Genomic DNA, 20,266 nt, shown 5'->3' on the forward strand with positions numbered 1-20,266 from the left:
TGACTTCGGTGACCGCTCCTGCATGCGTGTGTATGTGTGTGTATGTGTGTGGTCCTCAGTGTCGTCGTCACTTCCTGCACATGTGTGTGTGTTTGTGTGTTATACCATAAGACAAGAGTAATTACATTACATTTACATTACAGTCATTCAGCTGATGCTTTTATCCAAAGCGACTTACAATAATTGCATTTAACGTAGGAAAAGCCAATGTAGGCCTACTACTACTTGCCAGAACTCACGAGTGCATCTCCTTTCTAAAACAAAAGACAAAATCTAGTGCTGAAGGCAAGGTGCAAGAATAGCAAACTAAAAATACAATAGGTGTGTAAGAGGGAGGATGCTGGTAGTACTTCTTGAACAGATGAGTTTTGAGCCTGCAGCGAAAGATGTGCAGTGACTCTGCCATCCTGACATCAGTGGGCAGTTCATTCCACCACTGCGGTGCCAAGACAGAGAAGAGCCATGACTGCGTCGATTGACCGCAGGGGCCTCGGAGTGACTAATAAACTTGGATGACTATTTCCTAGGTCTGTCTCTAATTCAACGTTTTGCGAGTTTGAAGGTGAAAGTCCGGCAGTTTCCAAAGGGCTGGCATAGAGAAGACTGTCCCATCACATAAAGCTAGGCTTTGTACAGATGAATCGTATGATGCTGAAGATAGGCTCTAAATGGCACTGACAATATCCTGTTTTTAATCTCCATTTCCTGGAGATCTAACTAGCATTCTGAGAATGGGAACAAGACTGTTTAATAAAAAAACAGAATGCCCCCCCTGGGCAGAAAGAGTATGAAACCAGATCTGGAGTCTGAGGTTTAAGACCCAAACATAATCAAATATTACATCAAGGTTTTGGAGCAAAGCTTTGAATGGGAGGTATGTTGAGGCAAAAATAGTCTGACATTAACGGCTCCCAGGGGTCTACTGCTGGATCAGTACAAGGACCCCATCTAGTGGCGAGATCCTAACATATTCACTTCCCATTTCCAGGCTATTTGTCTTTTTTGACCACCGCCAATGTACCATGTACCTTTAAACCCATATCCTTTCAATTTGATTGGCAAAGCCTATTTAGCCCTCCATGATTTAGCCATAGCGTACAGTACTTCGTCATTCTGATTATTATTATGATGGTATAAAATTCAGCAATTGGAGGCATTTATCTAAACTACACACATCTGATTAAGCTACTTACACATTAAATAATGTGTTTCCGCTTTTCAGACCTAGTTTGTAGACGATTATTTCAGAACAGCAGTTCTATAGGCATAGCTTTTGTCTAACAGCCTGCCAGGTTTACACTCCCAGTCCCGAATGAGAACGCGTTTGCATGATCAAACATGTTGACACATCGTAGGCGTAGACTACATTTACGCCGTAAATTCATCCGAAACTCAGTTTCCACCGAATACCAGGGTAAAACAACTTAATGCTAGGCTATTTGACCCGTCACTACTCACTACACTTTTTTATTAGTAGTTAGAAGTTGTCGAACAAAACCAAAAGTCGCTGTACAGTTAACCACCCCTTACCTGCCAAACCCTTCTCTTCATGCGCGCCCCCGCTTCAAATCCGCGCTCCCAGCTGAGTGCACACCTGGAAGAAGCAAGCTGCCTGCTCGCGAGGCTGCATGCCTAAAACACATTTCCTAATCTAGTCTAGTCTACTATATTATTATTTACTTTGGCAATAAAATGATGTCAAATGTATGAAGTAGGAAGTTATGCACCAACACGAGACATAATGAAGAATGACTTCTGTTGAGCTCTGTTCAGTGGTGGTCACACATACGGGCCTACACGGTTTTTTTTTTTAGAGCGTGATAACATGTTGGCAAATACATTGACGGGAGGTTTCTATGTGAACATTTTGATTTAATGCTGTTAATGCTAATTCTAATATTAGAATAATAGTGTATTAATAATCAAAACAAACAAACTAAAAAGAAAAAAAAGAGAAAAAGTTAGGCTATAGGAGCATCGCCGCCTAAGACCAGCGACCACTACACCCCTCTATCTAATATATGCATAAATAACGAATTAGAACTTCTTTTGTCCAGAAATAACATCTGCTTCTGTTCAGATAAATTCCATAGCCTACTGACATGGTGCAGTATCTTACTATCTCCAGAGGGGGGCGCATGTGTTCATATAAAGTAAGAAAAGTTTTCAGCCTCTACTACAGTGTATTATTTATACTGGACAGTGCCCCGGGCGCATATGCAGAGAAACGAGATACTGTACTATGGAATGAGGCAGGAATTAGAGGAGTTCAAAGCGGCTGTTATTCACATCGCAGACTGACCCTGATGCCTGCTCCACACCTTTCACTACGGGACTAACCTGGGGCATCTTCTGACTGAAGTGCTGCTGCAGAACCTACCCGCTGCGCTCTCTCTCTCTTTCTCTCTCTGACCGGGGAAACGTATATATACTGACAGCCAAAGGAACTGGGAGCGTTTAATGAGATGAAACTGGGATAACTCAGTCACCCAGAAAAGAGACGTTCAGTCACCCAGAAAAGAGACGTTCAGACATGAGAAACGTGCTGCACCTGTGATTCTCTTCAATCACAACCGACAAGGTGAGTGACTAACTTTTACCCGCTTCACGTGTGTGGTTTTGCCACCTGTTGACTTGCTTGCAGGCATCCTGCGTTTATGAGCATTCGCGTAGGTCAGCTCATGAAATCTATTTTTCAGTGACTTTTACGCAATTGATCATATTCGTTATTTTAAATCTATAGCCTATAAACATGTTTTTTTGCGCAATGGCATCAATGTACCGTTAGGCTACAGCGAAGCGAAACACGCTGAAACTTTGCTTTATGCTTCTGCACTCATGGGTGGGCCAAATGTGTCCGGACGTTTAATTGACTGAGAAATAGGTTAATCCCACACGGGCAACTGGGCACGTGACGTCTCCCTATTGAATCGCTTCCGCTCAGAGATGTGAGAGCTGAGACCACACGCACCGCACCGGGGAGCTCAGTTGACCTCCTGCACTCCGCAGCGGTCGCGCTCAGCTGTGAAAGGTCGGGGGCAGCAGGGTGCGGTTCCGCGCTGGCCTCGGTCACGGGACGTTTTAGCCTTAACTGTTTTCCTCTCTCCCCTGAGAGACTCCCCATCCACACCAAGATCCTGCCGTCATCCGTGTGCGCAGGACGGTATCCTAGTTGTCCTAGACCTCCCCACATGGAATACTGGTCTGGTGGATCAACAGTCGCAAATCACCCTCTCTCTCTCTCTCTCTCTCTCTCTCTCTCTCTCTCTCTCTCTCTCTCCTCTCTCTCTCTCCTCTCTCTCTCTCCTCTCTCTCTCTCTCTCTCTCTCTCTCTCTCTCTCTCGCTCTCTCTCTCTCCTCTCTCTCTCTCTCTCTCTCTCTCTCCCTCTCTCTCTCTCTCTCTCTCTCTCTGTTCCAGTGATGGACAGGGGGCCAGAGCGCTCTGTCTGTCTCTTGGCTGTAGCCTCTATACTGTAGGGGCTTTGTTTCTCGCGATGACCTCATACGTTGGTTCCCGTCGCTGGAGGTGTCAGTAGCGCTTCACTGCTGGACCCTCACCGACGGCCGCGTTGCCCTCATCCAGACGACACACACGCAGCTCCAGCCTAGCCCCGGGGTTAGCTTGCTCTACACCCATAAAACCCTTCTAAAGCACACAGACGCCGCGGGAGACAGACAGGGAGAAGGTCAAAAGACCAAGAGAGAGGTGTAAACGTCTTTACTTTCTCAGCGTCCCCCCGTCGCGGGTGACAGTGATCGGTGATGGCGCGGGGCTCCCCCACGAGCGTGCAGACAGGTCTCCTAGCAGCCAGGCCTGCATATACGCTGTTCCGACTGTCAGCCTGACACCTCTCACCGCATAATGAGAAAGTCCAGATTGAAGGCTTTTTAATGACTCTGTTAAACTTTTTTTTTTTTTTTTAAAGGTCGTCTTTCGATATATCACATTCTAAGTGCATGGTATGATTCTCTCTCTCTCTCCCTCTCTGAGTTTATTGTTATTTTAGGTTTTATGGGGCTGTGGTTCGCCTTCAACTCCCTGCTAAGTTGGTGTGTGTTTGTGTGTGTGTGTCTGTCTGTCTGTCTGCCCTGGCTGTGGTGCAAGAATGCAGGAATGTAGGGCATCTTTCTCTGATAGTTCAATTGAATATTTGCTCCTATCACCCTGCCTTGTGTGAGTGAGTGAGTGTGTGAGTGTGTATATGTATGTGTGTGTATGTGAGTGAGTGAGTGAGTGAGTGAGTGAGTGAGTGAGTGAGTGTGTGTGTGTGTGTGTGTGTGTGCATGTGAGAGTATGTCTATGTGTGTCTGTGTGTGTGAGAGAGAGAGAGAGAGAGAGAGAGAGAGTATGTGTGTGTGTGTGTGGGGGGGGGGGGTTTGAGTGTGTGTGTGTGTGTGTGTGTGTGTGTGTGTGTGTGTGTGTGAGTGTGTGCTGGGACGAAAAAACGGCCCTGGAGTCTGAGCCGGCTGCTTCAGTATACACAACAATGTTTTCATTTTGTTGACGGGGGGAGGGTGCTGAGCGATTATCCTAGCGGCCGTTATCGCCTGTGATTCTCCAGAACCTACAGATGGCCAGCACGGCCCTGAGTGTGTGTACATGTGAGAGTGTGTGTGTGTGTGTGTGCACGTGAGAGTATGTGTGTGAGTGTGTGTGCATGTGAGAGTATGTGTGTGTGTGTGTGTGTGTCTGGCTGTGGCGCAGGAATGTAGAGCATCTTTCTCTGACAGTTCTTCAACTGAATGTTTGCTCCTATCACCACCCCCCCTCTTTCTCAGAGCTGTCAGTCTGATTTAGAGCACTAGAGGGCAGCACTGGCAACCCACACATAATGGGCTCGACCTCTCTCTCGCTTTATGTACCTTGTCATGGGTTGTTGTGATAGTTCAGCTCATGTAACCTGTGTGATTGTGTTTTACTGCTCTTTGCCTCAGAAAGCAACATTCCGAGTTTGGTTTAGTCTTCAATACCAAAGAACCAACATATACTGATGGAGCCATGTCTCTTTGCTTTATGAATGAATAGAATATATAATATATATAAAGGGTTCTTATTCTAATTGTGTGGTTCTCCTCCCCACAGCCTGTGAATGGAGAACAAGGCCATGTACCTGAGCACCTGTGAGGAGAGGGAGAACGGCTCCTTCTACGAAGAGAACTACGATGGCAGGAACCTCTCCAAACTCAACCTCTGTGATGAAGGTAACCTCTCCTCCCCTCCTCTCGTCTCTTCTCCTTTCCTCTCCCCTCCTCCCCTTCCCTCCTCTCACATCCCCTCGTCTCTTCTACTCTCCCCTCCTCTCCTTTCTTCTCCTCCTCTCCTCTCCTCTCCTCTCCTCTCCTCTCCTCTCCTCTCCTCTCCTCTCCTCTCCTCTCCTCTCCTCTCCTCTCCTCTCCTCTCCTCTCCTCTCCTCTCCTCTCCTCTCCTCTCCCCTCCATTCCTAACCACGTGGCTTATCACGGTGCAGTTGAGTGAATCATGTTGTAATTACTCAGTTGATGCAGTACTCCAGTAAGTAGCTCCATATGTGGCGGGTAATGTTTCAGCTCATGGCGCGGTGTTAGCAGAGTCTTCTGACCTGGCTTAGTCATGGCCTTTATAAGGGTTACTAGTGAGACCAACGCAGGAAATATGGCTCCTGCTACACACACATACATACACACACACGTGTGTGTGCGCGCATGCATGCTTGTGTGCGTGCGTGTGTGTACGCTCGTGCGTATGTGTGTGCAGTGGGCTCGGACAGGTGCAGCTGAACAAATGAACTGTACAGTGTTCTCAAGGAGTGACGTCCTCCTGGTATGCAAGTTTGGTGAGAAAAGGATTAACGAGTCTTAGCGGGGAGACTACAGAAACAGAGAGAACCTCCTTCTCTCCAAGTCTGCTAATCTGCCCCATAGCTGCCAAGCACATTCTCTCCAAACACTACACTGTCTTGTCGCCACCTTCCTTCAGAAAGTCAGTCAGATCAGGCAATCGCATAATGTTCTATTTACGACTTACGTTAGCGTTCTTTGGTGTTCAGTCCAAACAATTACAACCTCTCAATGCCTCAAAAGGAATTTTTAAAAGTAGACGCTGTTCAGGGCTGTTTCCTCTATAAATATTCAGCCTCTGTCTGACATCAGCCTATGTTTGGGGCGGCCCGACTCATGGGAATGTCTAAGATAAGTAAATAGGGCAGCATTCCCGCCAGAGCCCAGACATGTGTGACAGCCATGAGAGCGCGCACACGTAAACATGTTCAAATGGCCAGTGATTTACAAGATAGCCGTTTTATTTACATACCTTGGTGCAAACAGTCAAATCCAACTGACAAATGTCAAACGAGTCACGCTGCACGGTACGTGAGCAGAACGCGCACGTTTCGTTGTATAAACGGGCTTGTTCCTCGCTCGCTGACACCATGACCTAAAAAGACCGTATGTCAACAAATGCCCGGTATCTCTTTGACGTCCACACTCAAAAAGACAGCTGTGTTTTACTTAGCCGGGCCGAAGCAAAGGTGTTCTTCGTCATGCCGAGGATGGAGGGCCCAGGCTGGGACAAGGGCGGGGGGGGGGGGGGGGGGGGGGGGGGGGGGGGGGCGTGGCTGGGCAGTGGTCTAAGGCTGGAGATCGGAAACTGTCGCTGGAGAACCGTGGCTGGAGGGCCAGAGGACTGGAGCGAACTACTGGATGTATAGAAATGCTTATGTATAGAAATAACCTTCCCAGTTTGCATGATTCATACAGTTAAGTTTGGGCCCTCAACTTGAATGGTTAGATTTAGGGTCAGCAGAAAAAAAAAATGCATTGGGTACAAGACGTTCTTTGGACCCGGGACCCTTAAGCCCGAAACACATGGCATCGTGCGTCAAGCCTTGAAGTGTAGAAGACTTGAAGTGTATTTGTGTGCAGCCGACACCTCAGTTAGCCTACTGACGCATTTCAGTTTTTTACCCGGTTCAAAATAATGGGATTACAATGTATTTTACTGTCGTATAAAGTTAATTTGATGCTTATACTGTGCTTTGGTGTTTACAATAGATTAGAGGCCAGGCACTTTCATGTTCTCTGCTACCTCCACCTGACAGCACTTCACACAACACCTAGAAATGCACTTACATGTGTAGTCGATGCGTTTCTCAATGGCACTGCGGTTTCTTAGCTTCCGTTGTAGAATGGGCTGGGAACGGGAGATCTCTGCGACTCTCACGAACTTCTGAGACAAATGAAAGAGAGCGGGAGGGAGGGAAAGATACGATGTAAAAGAGTGAGTATGATGGAGGGAGAACCAGCCAATCACCAGTTCCTGGTGAAGAAAGTAGTATTTCTTGTGTGGCTGTCGAGTGAAGTCATGAAATGTTTTACATGATACATATGACAGATTAGTGTTATATAATATGTATTTAAAATAAGATAAAATACAACGATACACAAGCATTTAAATCTCCTGAACATTCATATCTGGATGCAGATGAAAAACGCATATAGTCCACAAAGGTACATAAACATAACCAAACGCACATAAAACTCAATATATGAACCATCGTTTTAGTACTTAGTGCCGACAAGGGGATGAAGGCTGCTGCGAATAGATGTGTTTTGAGTTTACTTTTGTGTGAGTCAACCGAGCGTGCCTCTCGAATTTCGATAGGAGGATGACTCCAATGAAGAGGGCCAAGAAAAGAGAAAGCCCTGCCATCTACTGATGTTTGATTTGTTTTTGGAATAGTCAGGAGACCGACATTTTGTGATCGTAGATCCTTTGCAGATATATGAGGAGTAATGTGAGGGGATAAGTAGGATGTTGCAAGTCCGTGACATGTCATATTTGATAGCTTAAAAGGCTGCCAAGTAGATAAACTGAAATTGTCCAAAAGCTCTCCCTCATGCATGGTCCTTGGCTTCTATCACCTGGAAGAGACCCACGCTTCCATGATAGATTTGGACAACTTGAAATCAATCTGAGTTTCCTGTTGGCCTCAGATCTTCCTATATCTACAGTAGGGCTGATGCTGTCTGCTTCCAACACGAGAGAGAAAGAGAGAGAAAGAGAGTGAGAGATCAGTCCTCTGCTTACCTTCCACCTGACCTGGACATGAGTCTTGGGACAAAAACACACACAGACACATGTCTCTCTCTCTCTCTCTCTCTCTCTCTCTCTCTCTCTCTCTCTCTCTCTCTCTCCCTCTCTCTCCTTCTCTCTCCCTCTGTCTCTTCTTCCAATCTGGGAATACCCCCATGACAGTCATGGTTGTCATCCACTTGATCTGTGGAAAGATGACTTATCTACATTTTTCTGTAAATCTGCGTGTGTGTGCGTGCGTGCGTGTGTGCACATGTGTTCGTGTGTGCCGTGTGATGATAGGTAACGTGTGATGTATGGACTAGTGGTTTATAAATCCGGGGCTAAATGTCAGACTGTCAGGCACAGGTTTTGACTCAGGGAGGACTGCGATGTCGGAGCAGGAGAGCACTGACTGCCAAGTCCACAGCTAATGCCACCACTAATCCCCATCATCTGCTGATCTTCATAACTCAGAACGACATCCTTCAAGTAAACAGTTCATGGAATGAATACGAATCCTTAGTATTGGGCAGAAAGCAGCAACCGAAGGCAACTTATGAGGTCATGTGGTCTACAGTATTATGTACAGTATTCATTCACTCAGTATAACTCATAGCAAAGCTTATGGTGTACTGTACTGCATGAACTTAAGAAATATATAAACAAACTTTATACTAAACAATATCCTATCCTCAAGGTCCCACAACCCTTCTCTGAACATTATTAAACAGCAGATATATCTGACTTTGACAGGGGTAGCGACTGGGATAGTATTGGGACACACCAAGTTTGGTGGAGGAGGGATAAAGGTCTGGGTTTGTTTTTCTGGGGTTGGCCCAGGTCGGTTAGTTCCAGTGAAGGGAAATGTTAATGCTCAAGCTTACAAAGACATTTGGACAATTCAATGCTTCCAACTTTGGGGAAACTCAGACAGTTTGGGGAAGGCCCTTTTCTGTTCCAGCATGACTGTGCCCCAGTGCACAAAACAAGGTCCATAAAGGCATGGTCGGGTGAGGTTGGTGTGGAAGAATTTGACTGGCCCGTAAAGAGCCCTGACCTCAACCCCATCAAACACCTTTTGGATGAACTAGAGATTGTGAGCTAGGCCCTCTCGTCCAACATCAGTGTCTGACCTCACAAATGCTCTTCTGGATGAATTGGCAAAAATTCCCACAGACACACTCCGAATCTCCAAATCTTGTAGAAAGCCTTCCCAATAGCTGCAAAGGGGGGACCAACTCCATATGAATGCCTATGAAATTTAGAATGGGATGTCATAAAAACTCCTATGTGTAATGTGTAGGTAGCCCAATATTTCTGTCCATATAGTGTATGTTAGGAGCTTTTTTTGTCTGTGTGTTGTGCTCAAGTGCTGTTCTGTCCGTTAGCTGTGTTAAGGCTCAGTTTTTCTTCCTCCTGCAGGTTCTGTGAAGAGGAGGAGGAAGCAGGACCAGTGCTGCAGCCACCTCAACTCCCTGGCAGCCATCAAATACGCCATTGTGTCTCTTTACATCCTGGTCCTCCTCAGCATCTTCGGCCTCTGTCTGGCAGGTGAGGCGGATTGCGCTTCGCCTCGCAGGACCGTCCCGATCTCGCAAGCGCACACTCGGTTTCTCTCTGTAGATCAGTCTGGGCAATCCCTAGATCAGAAAACGATCTAGCCAATCAGCGTTCTCTGAGGAAATACGAGCCACTACGCCGGGCGTTGTTTAGGTGTGACGACAGCGAGAGGTGACTGAGGTTAGCCCGTGATAGAGGGTGATACTCTATACAGATTGTTCATCCAATCACCCGCCTGTAGTTTTTGAGAGTGCCGGCCTTTTTCAAATTGTTTCCAATGGGAGCTTTCCCAGATGGTGTGAAACAAACCATCTGGCGCATCTGGTTAGGTTTCACTGTCTCTGTCTAGCAAGGTAGGGAAACAACTTGCAACAACTGTAAAATTAAGGCAGGTCAATCTGACACTGTCCAGCCCCCAAACAGATTATGGATTTGAATTTGAGGGCGTCCTGGATACATGCCGTCCCCACCTTGAGGGGAAAACAGTGCGTTGTTCTGGTGCTTCTCCTCAGTCTTCGGTTCAAGACAGTTATTCCATCTGGTTCCACCAGACACCCCTGGTCTCTGGCCCCATGCTCGGCCCTGTGAATCCACGCATCCCTCTCGATGAAGAATTAACGGTAAAACTCATGTTGTCTGCCACGTTTACGGTTTGAGGAAACGCAGAAGGCTTGCCCTCACAACCGTTATCCCATTCTTGATCGAAGTGCCTGTCTACTTCGGTCGAACGTTTAGGAGGCGTGCGGTAACCCGAGATAAGTTTTAATGACGGTTTTGGAAAGGGGAGCTTGAGGCGAATCTGTGCCGAGGACCCAGGCTAAGCAGCGCTCCATCAAATCCACCTCAGAGGGACGTTGTAGGAGACATGGATACTGGCCATATGTTCTACCTAAACAATGGTGCTGGCAGCTATTTGGAGACCGTAGCGGCACGTGGCTAAACCTGGAAACAAATCATTTCTCTGAGCTAATACACCCTGACAGGGTCCCTTAAGCAGATCAGAACTGCGTTCCTGGAGTGGGTCTGCCTGAAGTTCTCCTGCAGAGAGAGCTCGATGTATGGCATCCCCAAGGGCCGGACCAGTCAAGTCAAGTCACATTTATTTATAAAAGGACATTTAAAAACAGCTCACGTCGACCGAAGTGCCGAACAAACCAAAGCAGGTAGTAAAATCGGATTAAAAAAGACTAAAAACAAAAACACCCACAAAAGCATCAATGTGCATAGCGCTGAGGTACAAAATGACAAAACATTGGCATAGGCACATATAAAACCACATCAGGAGAATTTATTAAACAATAAAAGTATGTTTTGAGCCTGGACTTGAAGGAATCAATGGAAAGGTTAGATCTGATAGAGAGGGGGATGCTACTGTATTCCACAGTCTTGGGGCTGCAACAGCAAAGGCCCCTGAGCTTAAATTTAGATTGCGCGACAACCAGGAGCCTCAAGGTAGACGGCCCGAGGGACCTGGAGGTGGAATAAGGGGTTAAGAGGTCTGAGATATAAGAAGGGGCCTGCCCATTCTGGGCTTTGAAAACAAACCTTGAAAATCAATTTCTGAACCTTGAAGAACCTTGAAATCAATTCTGAACAGCACTGGAAGCCAGTGGAGGGAGGCCAAAATAGCGCTAATATGGTCTCTCTTCCGGGTACCCGTCAGGAGCTTGGCCAGCAGCGTTCTGGACCAGTTTCAGGCGACGACAGGGACGACTGACTAATCCCGGTCTAAGTGGGATGATATGAAGGCATGGATGACCTTCTCAATATCTTCGAATGAGAGAAAATACTTGATTTTGGCAATTGTACGAAGCTGGAAGAGACAGTCTTTTACAACTGCTTGTCAAATGTAAAGGCGGTGTTGAGTATCATGCTGAGGGTTCTTGACATACAGTAGGGTTTAACAAGAGTGGACAGACCACTGAGTGAGAGCTAAAGATGAGGAGAAACTAGACTCCCGGCAGCACGCGCTCTTCAGCCCCAGGAGGTCGTTACTGGTCTCTGGTGCTGTCTGCTGGATGAGGCCATTCCTTCCTCTTCTCTTCTCTTCTCTTCTCTTCTCTTCTCTTCTCTTCTCTTCTCTTCTCTTCTCTTCTCTTCTCTTCTCTTCTCTTCTCTTCTCTTCTCTTCTCTTCTCTTCTCTTCTCTTCTCTTCTCTTCTCGTCTTTTCTCTTCTCTTCTCTTCTCTTCTCTTCTCTTCTCTTCTCTTCTCTTCTCTTCTCTTCTCTTCTCTTCTCTTCTCTTCTCTTCTCTTCTCTTCTCTTCTCTTCTCTTCTCGTCTTTTCTCATCTCATCTCTTCTCTCCTCTTCTCTTCTCTTCTCTTATCCTCTCTTCTCCTCTTCTCATCTCTTCTCCCCTCTTCTCTTCTCTTCTCTTCTCTTCTCATGTTTTCATTCATCTTCCTTTCTATCCTCTCCTGTCCTCTCCGTCACCAAACCTCTGTGGTGCCCCCGCTCCCCCCACCAGGATCAAGGCTCCAGTGATCCGAAGGCTCCAGGGTATGCATGTAAGAGTACGCCAGACTAGCCTGCAGTCCAGCCTGGGGTCCACGCGTTATTAATCAGACCGTGCTGGAGGCCTCCCCAGCCAGACACCATCCTCCAGTCCCCCGGGCCCCCCCCCCCAGAACTCCAGCTCTCCCACCCCATCTTTCACCCCGGGCCGCCCCAGTCCAGGCCTCCTCTCCCCCCTCCTCCCCTCTTCTCCTACCCCGTCCTCGCTTCCTCTCCTCCCATCCAGGCCTCCAGGCCTGGGATTTCTCATCGCAGACCTCTCGGGGTTAGAACCTATGACCTGATGGCTTCTGTGGGAGAGATTTAAAGCCCAGGTGACCTGTGCTGGTGTTTTTTGTGGAGGAGGCTTTTGGAAGAGCTTGGTGAGCGATTGTGAGTCTGGTGTGACAGGTCACTCAAAAGTCTTTGGTCTTTGTCATATTGTTCTATGTTTAAACACTTCTGCAGACAAACATGTTTGATAGTGCAACCCAGTTTGATAGGAAAAAGACCAAACACCCCATAAAGACTAATCCTGCTGTTTGACAGAGCTAGTTCCTCATGCGCCAATACAGCAGAGTACAAAATGCTTTCTGTTTACAGGTTAAAGGGGCACAGTCACACTTGTTTAAGTTTAAATTCAAAGGGCAAACAGTGACGTCACTAGACTGGTTTGTCCTTTGAAGTTTTTCGGCGATTTCCACAATTCCATCTTCCAGCTACACTGACAGTGATTTTAAAAAGGCCTACACAGAGAATTTAAGCACTTAATCCAAATAATATTAACTTGAAACAAGCGTGACTGTGCCCATTTAAGCAAAATGCTTTCTGTTTAGACAGGCAGAATGATTAGTTTAGGTTTAGCCATGAAAAACAAATGATTATGCAAGGAGTGGGTGAAATTAAGAGTTTGTCCGTGATAGATTTGAGGTGGAGTGATTAGGTTAGGTTTAGCCATGAAAAACAAATGATTATGCGAGGAGTGGGTGAAATTAAGAGTTTGTCCGTGATAGATTTGAGGCTGAGTAGTACAAGGCACTCAGAAACCTTTGGCTGCCACTGTCCTGTCTTGTACTTGCACCTTGTCTATTGTTGTCTTTTTAGTGTTATGCACCAACAGTCCAAAGCAAATTCTTCATATGTGTGAAAACCTACCCGGCTAAATACTGTACATCTGATTCTGATTAGGCCACACATAACACATTATATAGTCTTTAACCTGCTATATTGTCTACTAGGCGCTAGCTCTGTCAAACGATAGTACCAGTGCGATCTGGCTCAGTAGTATAAGACTCAGTATTTTCCATTCAAAACAAACATCCATCCTTCAGTGGAGATGAACACAGATGTGGAAAGTTTCCTAGCTGGAGCTTTGGTTGTAGGTTTGTCCTCCTCTTACTTATTGCTCGTTGGGAGATGGAACGCGGTAATTCATTGAACCAATAATAATTATGAATCAACTTTCGGATTGATTTGGACGAATCCCCCTGCATCTGAAAAGCATCAGTGTGGTGTTAGCGTGGGCTGACCGAGTGGCGCCTTAAAGCAGGAGAGAGAGAAAGGAGACATGAAAGGAGACCAGTCATGTTTCACACGTAGATATGTGCTGTAGCAGTGCCAGCATCGCTGCTGGACACCACACCTCTCACTAACTGGTGGAGAGGGATATTGGTAGAGAGAGAGAGAGGGAGAGAGAGAGAGAGAGAGAGAGGTCCCAGACACAGACTGAAGACCTGCCAGGGTGTCGGAACAGGCGTCCCTCCAAGTAAAGAGCACCAATCAGGAACTCAACCACAGGCTCAGAGCACAGAGGTGCACAAAGCAGTATGGGGTGGCCAGCTTTAGATGCCGTGGTGACCGTACACAGGGGGCGTGTCCTGTAACCAAGAGGACCATTCTGTCACAGATGTATTCTACGGTTTTACGGTTTGTGTTTTAGTTTGAAACAGATGTAGGAAGGTAACAGAAACGGAGCTTACAGATCAGCGTGTCTGAATAAGAGGCCGGAGAGCCGAGGGACCACAGGCGAGGGCCGTTTCACAGTCCTGTCAAGTTTGCACGCACGCACACACACACACACCGTCCCTCAGTCCGATTCCTCTCCACTTCTCAGCTCCCCTACCGCCCTCATCGCACATTTGCTTCTCGTTAGGGCCGCCGCGGTAGTTGAATACCCGTGAGGTCCTGTAGGAGAGGTGACCTGGGCATGCCCTAGACTCACCCCTGGGCTCGCTTCCATGAAGCACTCGCATCCATGCATCTGCTGACAGCCGGGCTTTTAATAAAGACTCTTCAAGAGATAAGGGAGACAGGGGTTCTGCCGTAGCGCCCCGTATATCTGCTGGCTCAGACTGAGGCCATCGCACCCTGCTGATGGATAACAGCTCTGCAAGGTCAGGTTCTAAAATACTGAATTGGACCCAGCTATTTGTTGTGGCGGGGGTGGTTCTGTGAGGGGGCAGGCCTGACATATACATATATATTTGTACACACACGCACACACACATATTATATATGTGTATGTGTATATGTGTATGTATATACTGTCTATGGCCAAATGTCCCACCCTTCGACCAGAAGAATGTCCTCTTGGTCTAATGGTAGTTGTTTGGGTTGACTATGTAGGAGATCCGGGTTCGAGTACCGGTTTAAAGACAACTCCCACCAGAGACCTCCTGGATTGAGTCAGACTGTTACCCTGCCAAGACGCCAAACACTGGTCCTGGAAGTGTGTTCCAGCAGTATTTAACTACCTCTGGGACCCACGCTGTCTTGACTATATAAACTCTGTGTGTGTGTGTGTGTGTGTGTGTGTGTGTGTGTGTGTGAGAATGGAAACCTTAATATTAGATTTTTGATCCTCTAAGTTAACGAGGCAGGGTAATGGGCTTGTTTTGCCCCCCCCCTCTCTCTCTCTGTCTCTCTTTCTCTCTCTCTCTCTGTCTCTCTTTCTCTCTCTGTCTCTTTCTTTGTCTCTGTCTCTCTCTCTGTCTCTCTCTGTCTCTCTTTCTGTCTCTCTGTCCCTCTCTCTCCCTCTCTCTCTCTCTCTCTCTCTCTCTCTCTCTCTCCCTGGATTTGGGCTCCGGTGCAGCTGAGGGGGAAAGCGTTTCTCAGGATGTCAAGGCAGAGTAGGACTTAGCCTTCAGAGTGGACGACGCATGCAGACAACACACCATAAATCACCGCTGTTTTCCCCGCTCCCAGAGCCTCTCAATACGGTCATCTAGAACAAAAAAAAGTCAACTCCCCCCCTTCCAACAGGGTCATTAACACAGAGCTGAAAAACAACAGTATGAAGGCAGTAGAAATATCGAGAGTCCGAGCTCGAGTACATGGTTTTGTATAAGTGGAGTATGAATCATAATCAGAGAGGACTAGTTAAGCTGCTGCTCTGGGGAGCTGTTAAGCTCTTTACCTCACGCTCGCGTTTCAAACGCTGGAAAGCGCCGGTCCTATCGGGAGACCAGAGAGCTTCACAGCTCTTCTGTTTTGTTTAGTTTTTTCTTAACCTCTTTCTTCTTCTCTGGTCCCCTAACAAGGCCCTGTTAGGTCATCTGGGCTGAGTTTCTTTGTGTTGGAGACAGACGTACCGATAATCATCTGTCGTTTTGCTGGCGGAGTGTATTGAACTTCCAGATTTCTTTATGGAAACGCACACACGCGCGCACACACACATACGCGTGCGCACACACACACACACACACACACACACACACACACACACACACACACACACACACTGCTGCACTCTCCAGTGCATTAATGATACTGTGTGCATGTTGACTTCTCCCTAATGCAAACAGGACGCCACTGCTCATGTTTCTGCTGGGCACATGCAGGAACAAAATATCCTTTTCTTACATCTGGAAGGTTCTTCCCAGAGAGCCTGTTCTGTGAAGTCTCCAGTAGAAATTCCTTGGAACACAGAGATCGATCACCCCAGCAGATCAGCTTTCACAAGCATCATTTCAAGATACTGTACATGTTTTGTATTGGAAGACAGTTTGTTTGTGAATGTGCTACGTTGGACGCCCCCCTTGTGCAAGAACTTGCAGAGTGCAGCTTTAATGAGATAAACCGAGAGATATCCTGTGTTGTTTACCGAGTCAGTGTTTGTAATGATGGAAATGAAGATCTCATGCAAGTTAGATCTCATAATCTTTGTTGATATTATTTTTCCTCCTCGCCCATGGGAGCCCAGTCGATGTTTACCATGGCGAGGTCTTCTCTGGCGATGCTCCTAGGCACACACACACACATACACACACACACACGCACACACATGCACACGCACACACACACACACACACACGCACACACTCATACACATGCACACACACACATGCACACACACTCAAACACACACACACACACACACACACACACTCAAACACACACACACACACACACACACACACACACACACACACACACACACACACACACTGTTGCAGTTAAAAGTCTATGGACCCTGCCTTGTTATTAAACATCTAAGCATCCATGTTTGGACGCTTTAGTGTTTGTTTTTGCTACACACAGCTGGATCCATCTGCTCAGTTAAAACCCACCAGATCTAGATTGTTCCTGGCACCTGTGGCGCCGTCTATGTATGGTCACGTGGCTTAATTTTTGCTACGCATAGTTTACCATAGTCTACCAGAAATCGGACTCTTAAACAGGACGTGTTTGGCCTCTCCTGCACCGTCGGTCTTTCTGACTCATTTCTTCCAGGTTGCAAGCGCTTGCCACCACTGCGGAGCGTCTGCCAACTTGTATGTGCTGCTTTTTTCCCCCCCCTACGGCGAGAACCAATGGAAAAGCTGATCGCCTCCAAACTTCGCCGAGCGCGCTCTGTGTTGCACGGAATGTCTGCGATATGCGTCTGATTTCCATTGAGCTCTAAAGGCAAGACATCAGATTGGAGGCGGACGCCTGAACGCCAAAACGTCCTTGTGATGGTTGAGACCTCTTGTTTAATGGACTATAGTGACCTTATGTGGCAGAATGGTAAAAGTATGCTTGGGGAGGGTTGGGGCATTCAAATCATTCGCCATTGGGCATCTGAGATCGCTTCCCAGGGAGAACAACTTTTTTCTAACCCTTATCCTAACCCTAAACCTAACCATATCCCTATCCTAACCTTCCACTTTACAGAGCTAAAGAGAAACATTTTGCGTGTGCATATCCTGCTGTGCCATGACACGGCACAACCAGATTGCCAATATGGGTTGTATTTAAAGTGCCAATATGAGCTGCATTTGAGCAGGTCGACATCTCCATACAGAGCCATCTCAGCTTGCGTTGGGCTTGAATGTGGATCACATCGCTGGTTCAGCAGAACTCGGTGTCCTTAGATGTGTTCCATGTAAATTTGGATAGAAGTGTATTGTTGATGATGACACACATAAACCCACACCCCTGACCAGCAGTCTGAACCCCCGTCTCTCTCTCCTGTCTGACCAGTTGAAGCTGTGTGCTGTTACCTCAAGTTTAGATTGCTTGACAGTATAATAATAATTACTGGACCTCGAGGGACATTATTAGCCACACGTGACAAACACACACCATCAGTGGTTGCCAGTGGAATTTGCCCTCTGCATGTATCCCATCCAAGCTGTCCTCCTCCAGGGGCAGCCAAGTCCTGGTCAAGAGAATCTGGTTCTATGCGGAGGGAACCCGAGTGAGCACGGGGAGAGCATGCAAACTCTACACAGAAAGGCCTGGGAGACAGCCCGTGTGGGAATCAAACCCAGGACCTTCTTGCTGTGAGGCGACAGCGTAACGCACCGAGCCACCCATGTACCTGAGCACACCACTAGACCACATATTGCTCTTTAGCTCCTCTTCAGTGGCTCCCTGACTTTGACAAAAATGATATGGAAATGAACTAAAGAAACACATTACTATTAAATACACGTATGTATTACTGAAATAAATGGTCATGTTGGCATTCAAGTAAGCTAACTAGCTAGATAGCAGCAGACTGCGTAGAAATTCACCAGAATGCAGGAAATGTAGTGTAGTGTTTGACGCTCAAAATTTCCCCTCTGAAACCCCAGACACCCCCTACCCCCTTAATGTGTCCCCCCCCCTAGGCTCAAACCAGGCTGTTAGGGTTAGGGATGACACTAGAATACCTAAACACACCACAGACCAGACTGTTAGGGTTAGGGTTGACACTAGAGTACCTAAACACACCACAGACCAGACTGTTAGGGTTAGGGTTGACACTAGAGTACCTAAACACACCACACAGCAGACGACTCTTAAGAGTGTGACTCTGGGTGAGGCAGATGACGTTTTCATATTCCGCGCCAACTCCTATGGAATAATAATGACAAACTTGAGTTCAGTGAAAACCACAAACCACGCACTATTTTCTCCTGTCCGGGGTCGTTCAGGAATACATCTACAGTACGAACCTCTTACACTAGACGCTAGATTTAAGCAACCCCATGAATCTAGGCCATGTGTGCCATGCCCAGTTTGTCCCTGTACAAAAACATTCTTTAATTGTGCAATGTGTCACACCCAGCCACGCCTCACCACCTCACAAACTTAGGAAGGATTAAAACCACACCCAGGGCTAGGATGCACACACATATACAGTCCACACACACACACACACACACATACACACACACATACACCAAATGCCGCAGCAGGAGACACACCAGGCACAGGAGAGTATTCTGGCTTGTATGTACACATTACAGCTCATGTCTTCTTTTCCCATGTTTACATCTGACACGGCTGAGAACCGTCGTATGGACCTCGTGAAAAAAAACAACCTCGAAAGCTGTTCCTCAAACACACATCGCCTGGCAACGTGGTTAAAACCCTTGAACCCCCCCCACCAGGCCCTCCTCTACCCCTTTCTCTCTGCTGCCTTTTCTCCTTTTGAATACTTCTCCTCTAATTAGTTTGGGAGCAGCGTTCAGCCTCTTTGTGCTTCCATGGTTCTGTTGAGGGAGGAATCCTGTTTCCCTGTTGGTGATGTCCTCTGCTCTCAGTAGGCCCACAGGGGAAGTCAGGGCTGGCTGAATCGCACCATTCAGACACAGGAAAAGAGCAACACAACAGGCCTAATTGGGCTGATGGCTGTGGGGACTCAGGGGCTTTTGGGGTTGGAGGCTGGAGTCAAGGTGCTAGAGGCTGGAGGCTAGGTGCTAGAGGCAGCAGGCTGGAGTCTAGGTGCTAGAGGCTGGAGGGTAGGTGCTGGAGGCAGCAGGCTGGAGTCAAGGTGATAGAGGCTGGAGGCTAGGTGCTAGTGGCTGCAGGCTGGAGTCTAGGTGCTAGAGGCTGGAGGGTAGGTGCTAGAGGCTGCAGGCTGGAGTCAAGGTGCTGGAGGCTGGAGGGTAGGTGCTGGAGGCTAGGGGCTGAAGGCGGGAGGCTGTGGTGGGTGGAGCAAGCAGGTCCTTGTTGTCCTTGTCAGTATGTGTGAGTGCATGCTTGCGTGAGCGTGTAGGTGTTTATGTGTGTGTGTGTGTGTGTGTGTGTGTGTTAAGTTAAGAGGGCATCTTGTTCCAGCCAAGTATCAAGAACCCTACAGGACCCCCGACCGTTTCGCTTGGCTGTCAGATAAACCACTGAGCACCAGGCTTTCAGAACATACTAACACTGGTTTAGTTCAGCCATCAAATAAACCACCAAGCACCAGGCTTTTAGGAGATAATAACAGTCTGGAACCATGTTACATCAGAGCGCGTAAATGAATATTACTGGTGTCCTCATAAAACAGCAGGCTCATCCATGCAGAGCTCCATAAATGACTGTTGTGATTAGTCAGATCAGCGGGAGATGAGGCTAGGGCTCCGATGCACTCCAACGGACAGCCGGGTCCACAGACCCAGAGTCCCATAAACGAGCCCGTCTGTTTCAGCCAGGGGTGATTAGCTGGAGTCCATTCCGAGGCATCGTGGCGGGGCTGCGTGTTTGAGTTTCTGGGAGTTTCCAACCCGCAGAATTATACTGCGGTGAAAACACTACAACACACACACAAACACACACACACACACTGCAAGGCTGCCATCAAGGCACTGAACAGTTGTTCGTTTCAAACACGGTTTGTGGAGATGATTACATTGCTGAGACAAATTAAATAAACGATGGAGAGCAACAACAGAGAGAGAAAACAAACCAAAAAGAAACAAGCGATTC

General features: G+C 47.4%; 1 protein-coding gene across 1 annotated transcript in view; it reads left to right on the plus strand.

Annotated features, from left to right (window-relative positions):
• Nucleotides 1-2,233: 2,233 nt before the first annotated feature.
• Nucleotides 2,234-20,266, plus strand: part of scara5 (scavenger receptor class A, member 5 (putative)) — a 53,595-nt gene continuing 35,562 nt past the window's right edge. The window contains exons 1-3 of the mRNA XM_084454121.1: nucleotides 2,234-2,581; nucleotides 5,084-5,202; nucleotides 9,476-9,604. Of these exons, the coding sequence (XP_084310247.1) occupies nucleotides 5,091-5,202; nucleotides 9,476-9,604 (241 nt within the window). The 5' untranslated portion in view covers nucleotides 2,234-2,581; nucleotides 5,084-5,090. The remainder of the gene's footprint in view (nucleotides 2,582-5,083; nucleotides 5,203-9,475; nucleotides 9,605-20,266) is intronic.

Source organism: Borostomias antarcticus, assembly GCF_949987555.1.
Source record: "Borostomias antarcticus genome assembly, chromosome: 19".
Lineage (NCBI taxonomy): Eukaryota > Metazoa > Chordata > Actinopteri > Stomiiformes > Stomiidae > Borostomias > Borostomias antarcticus.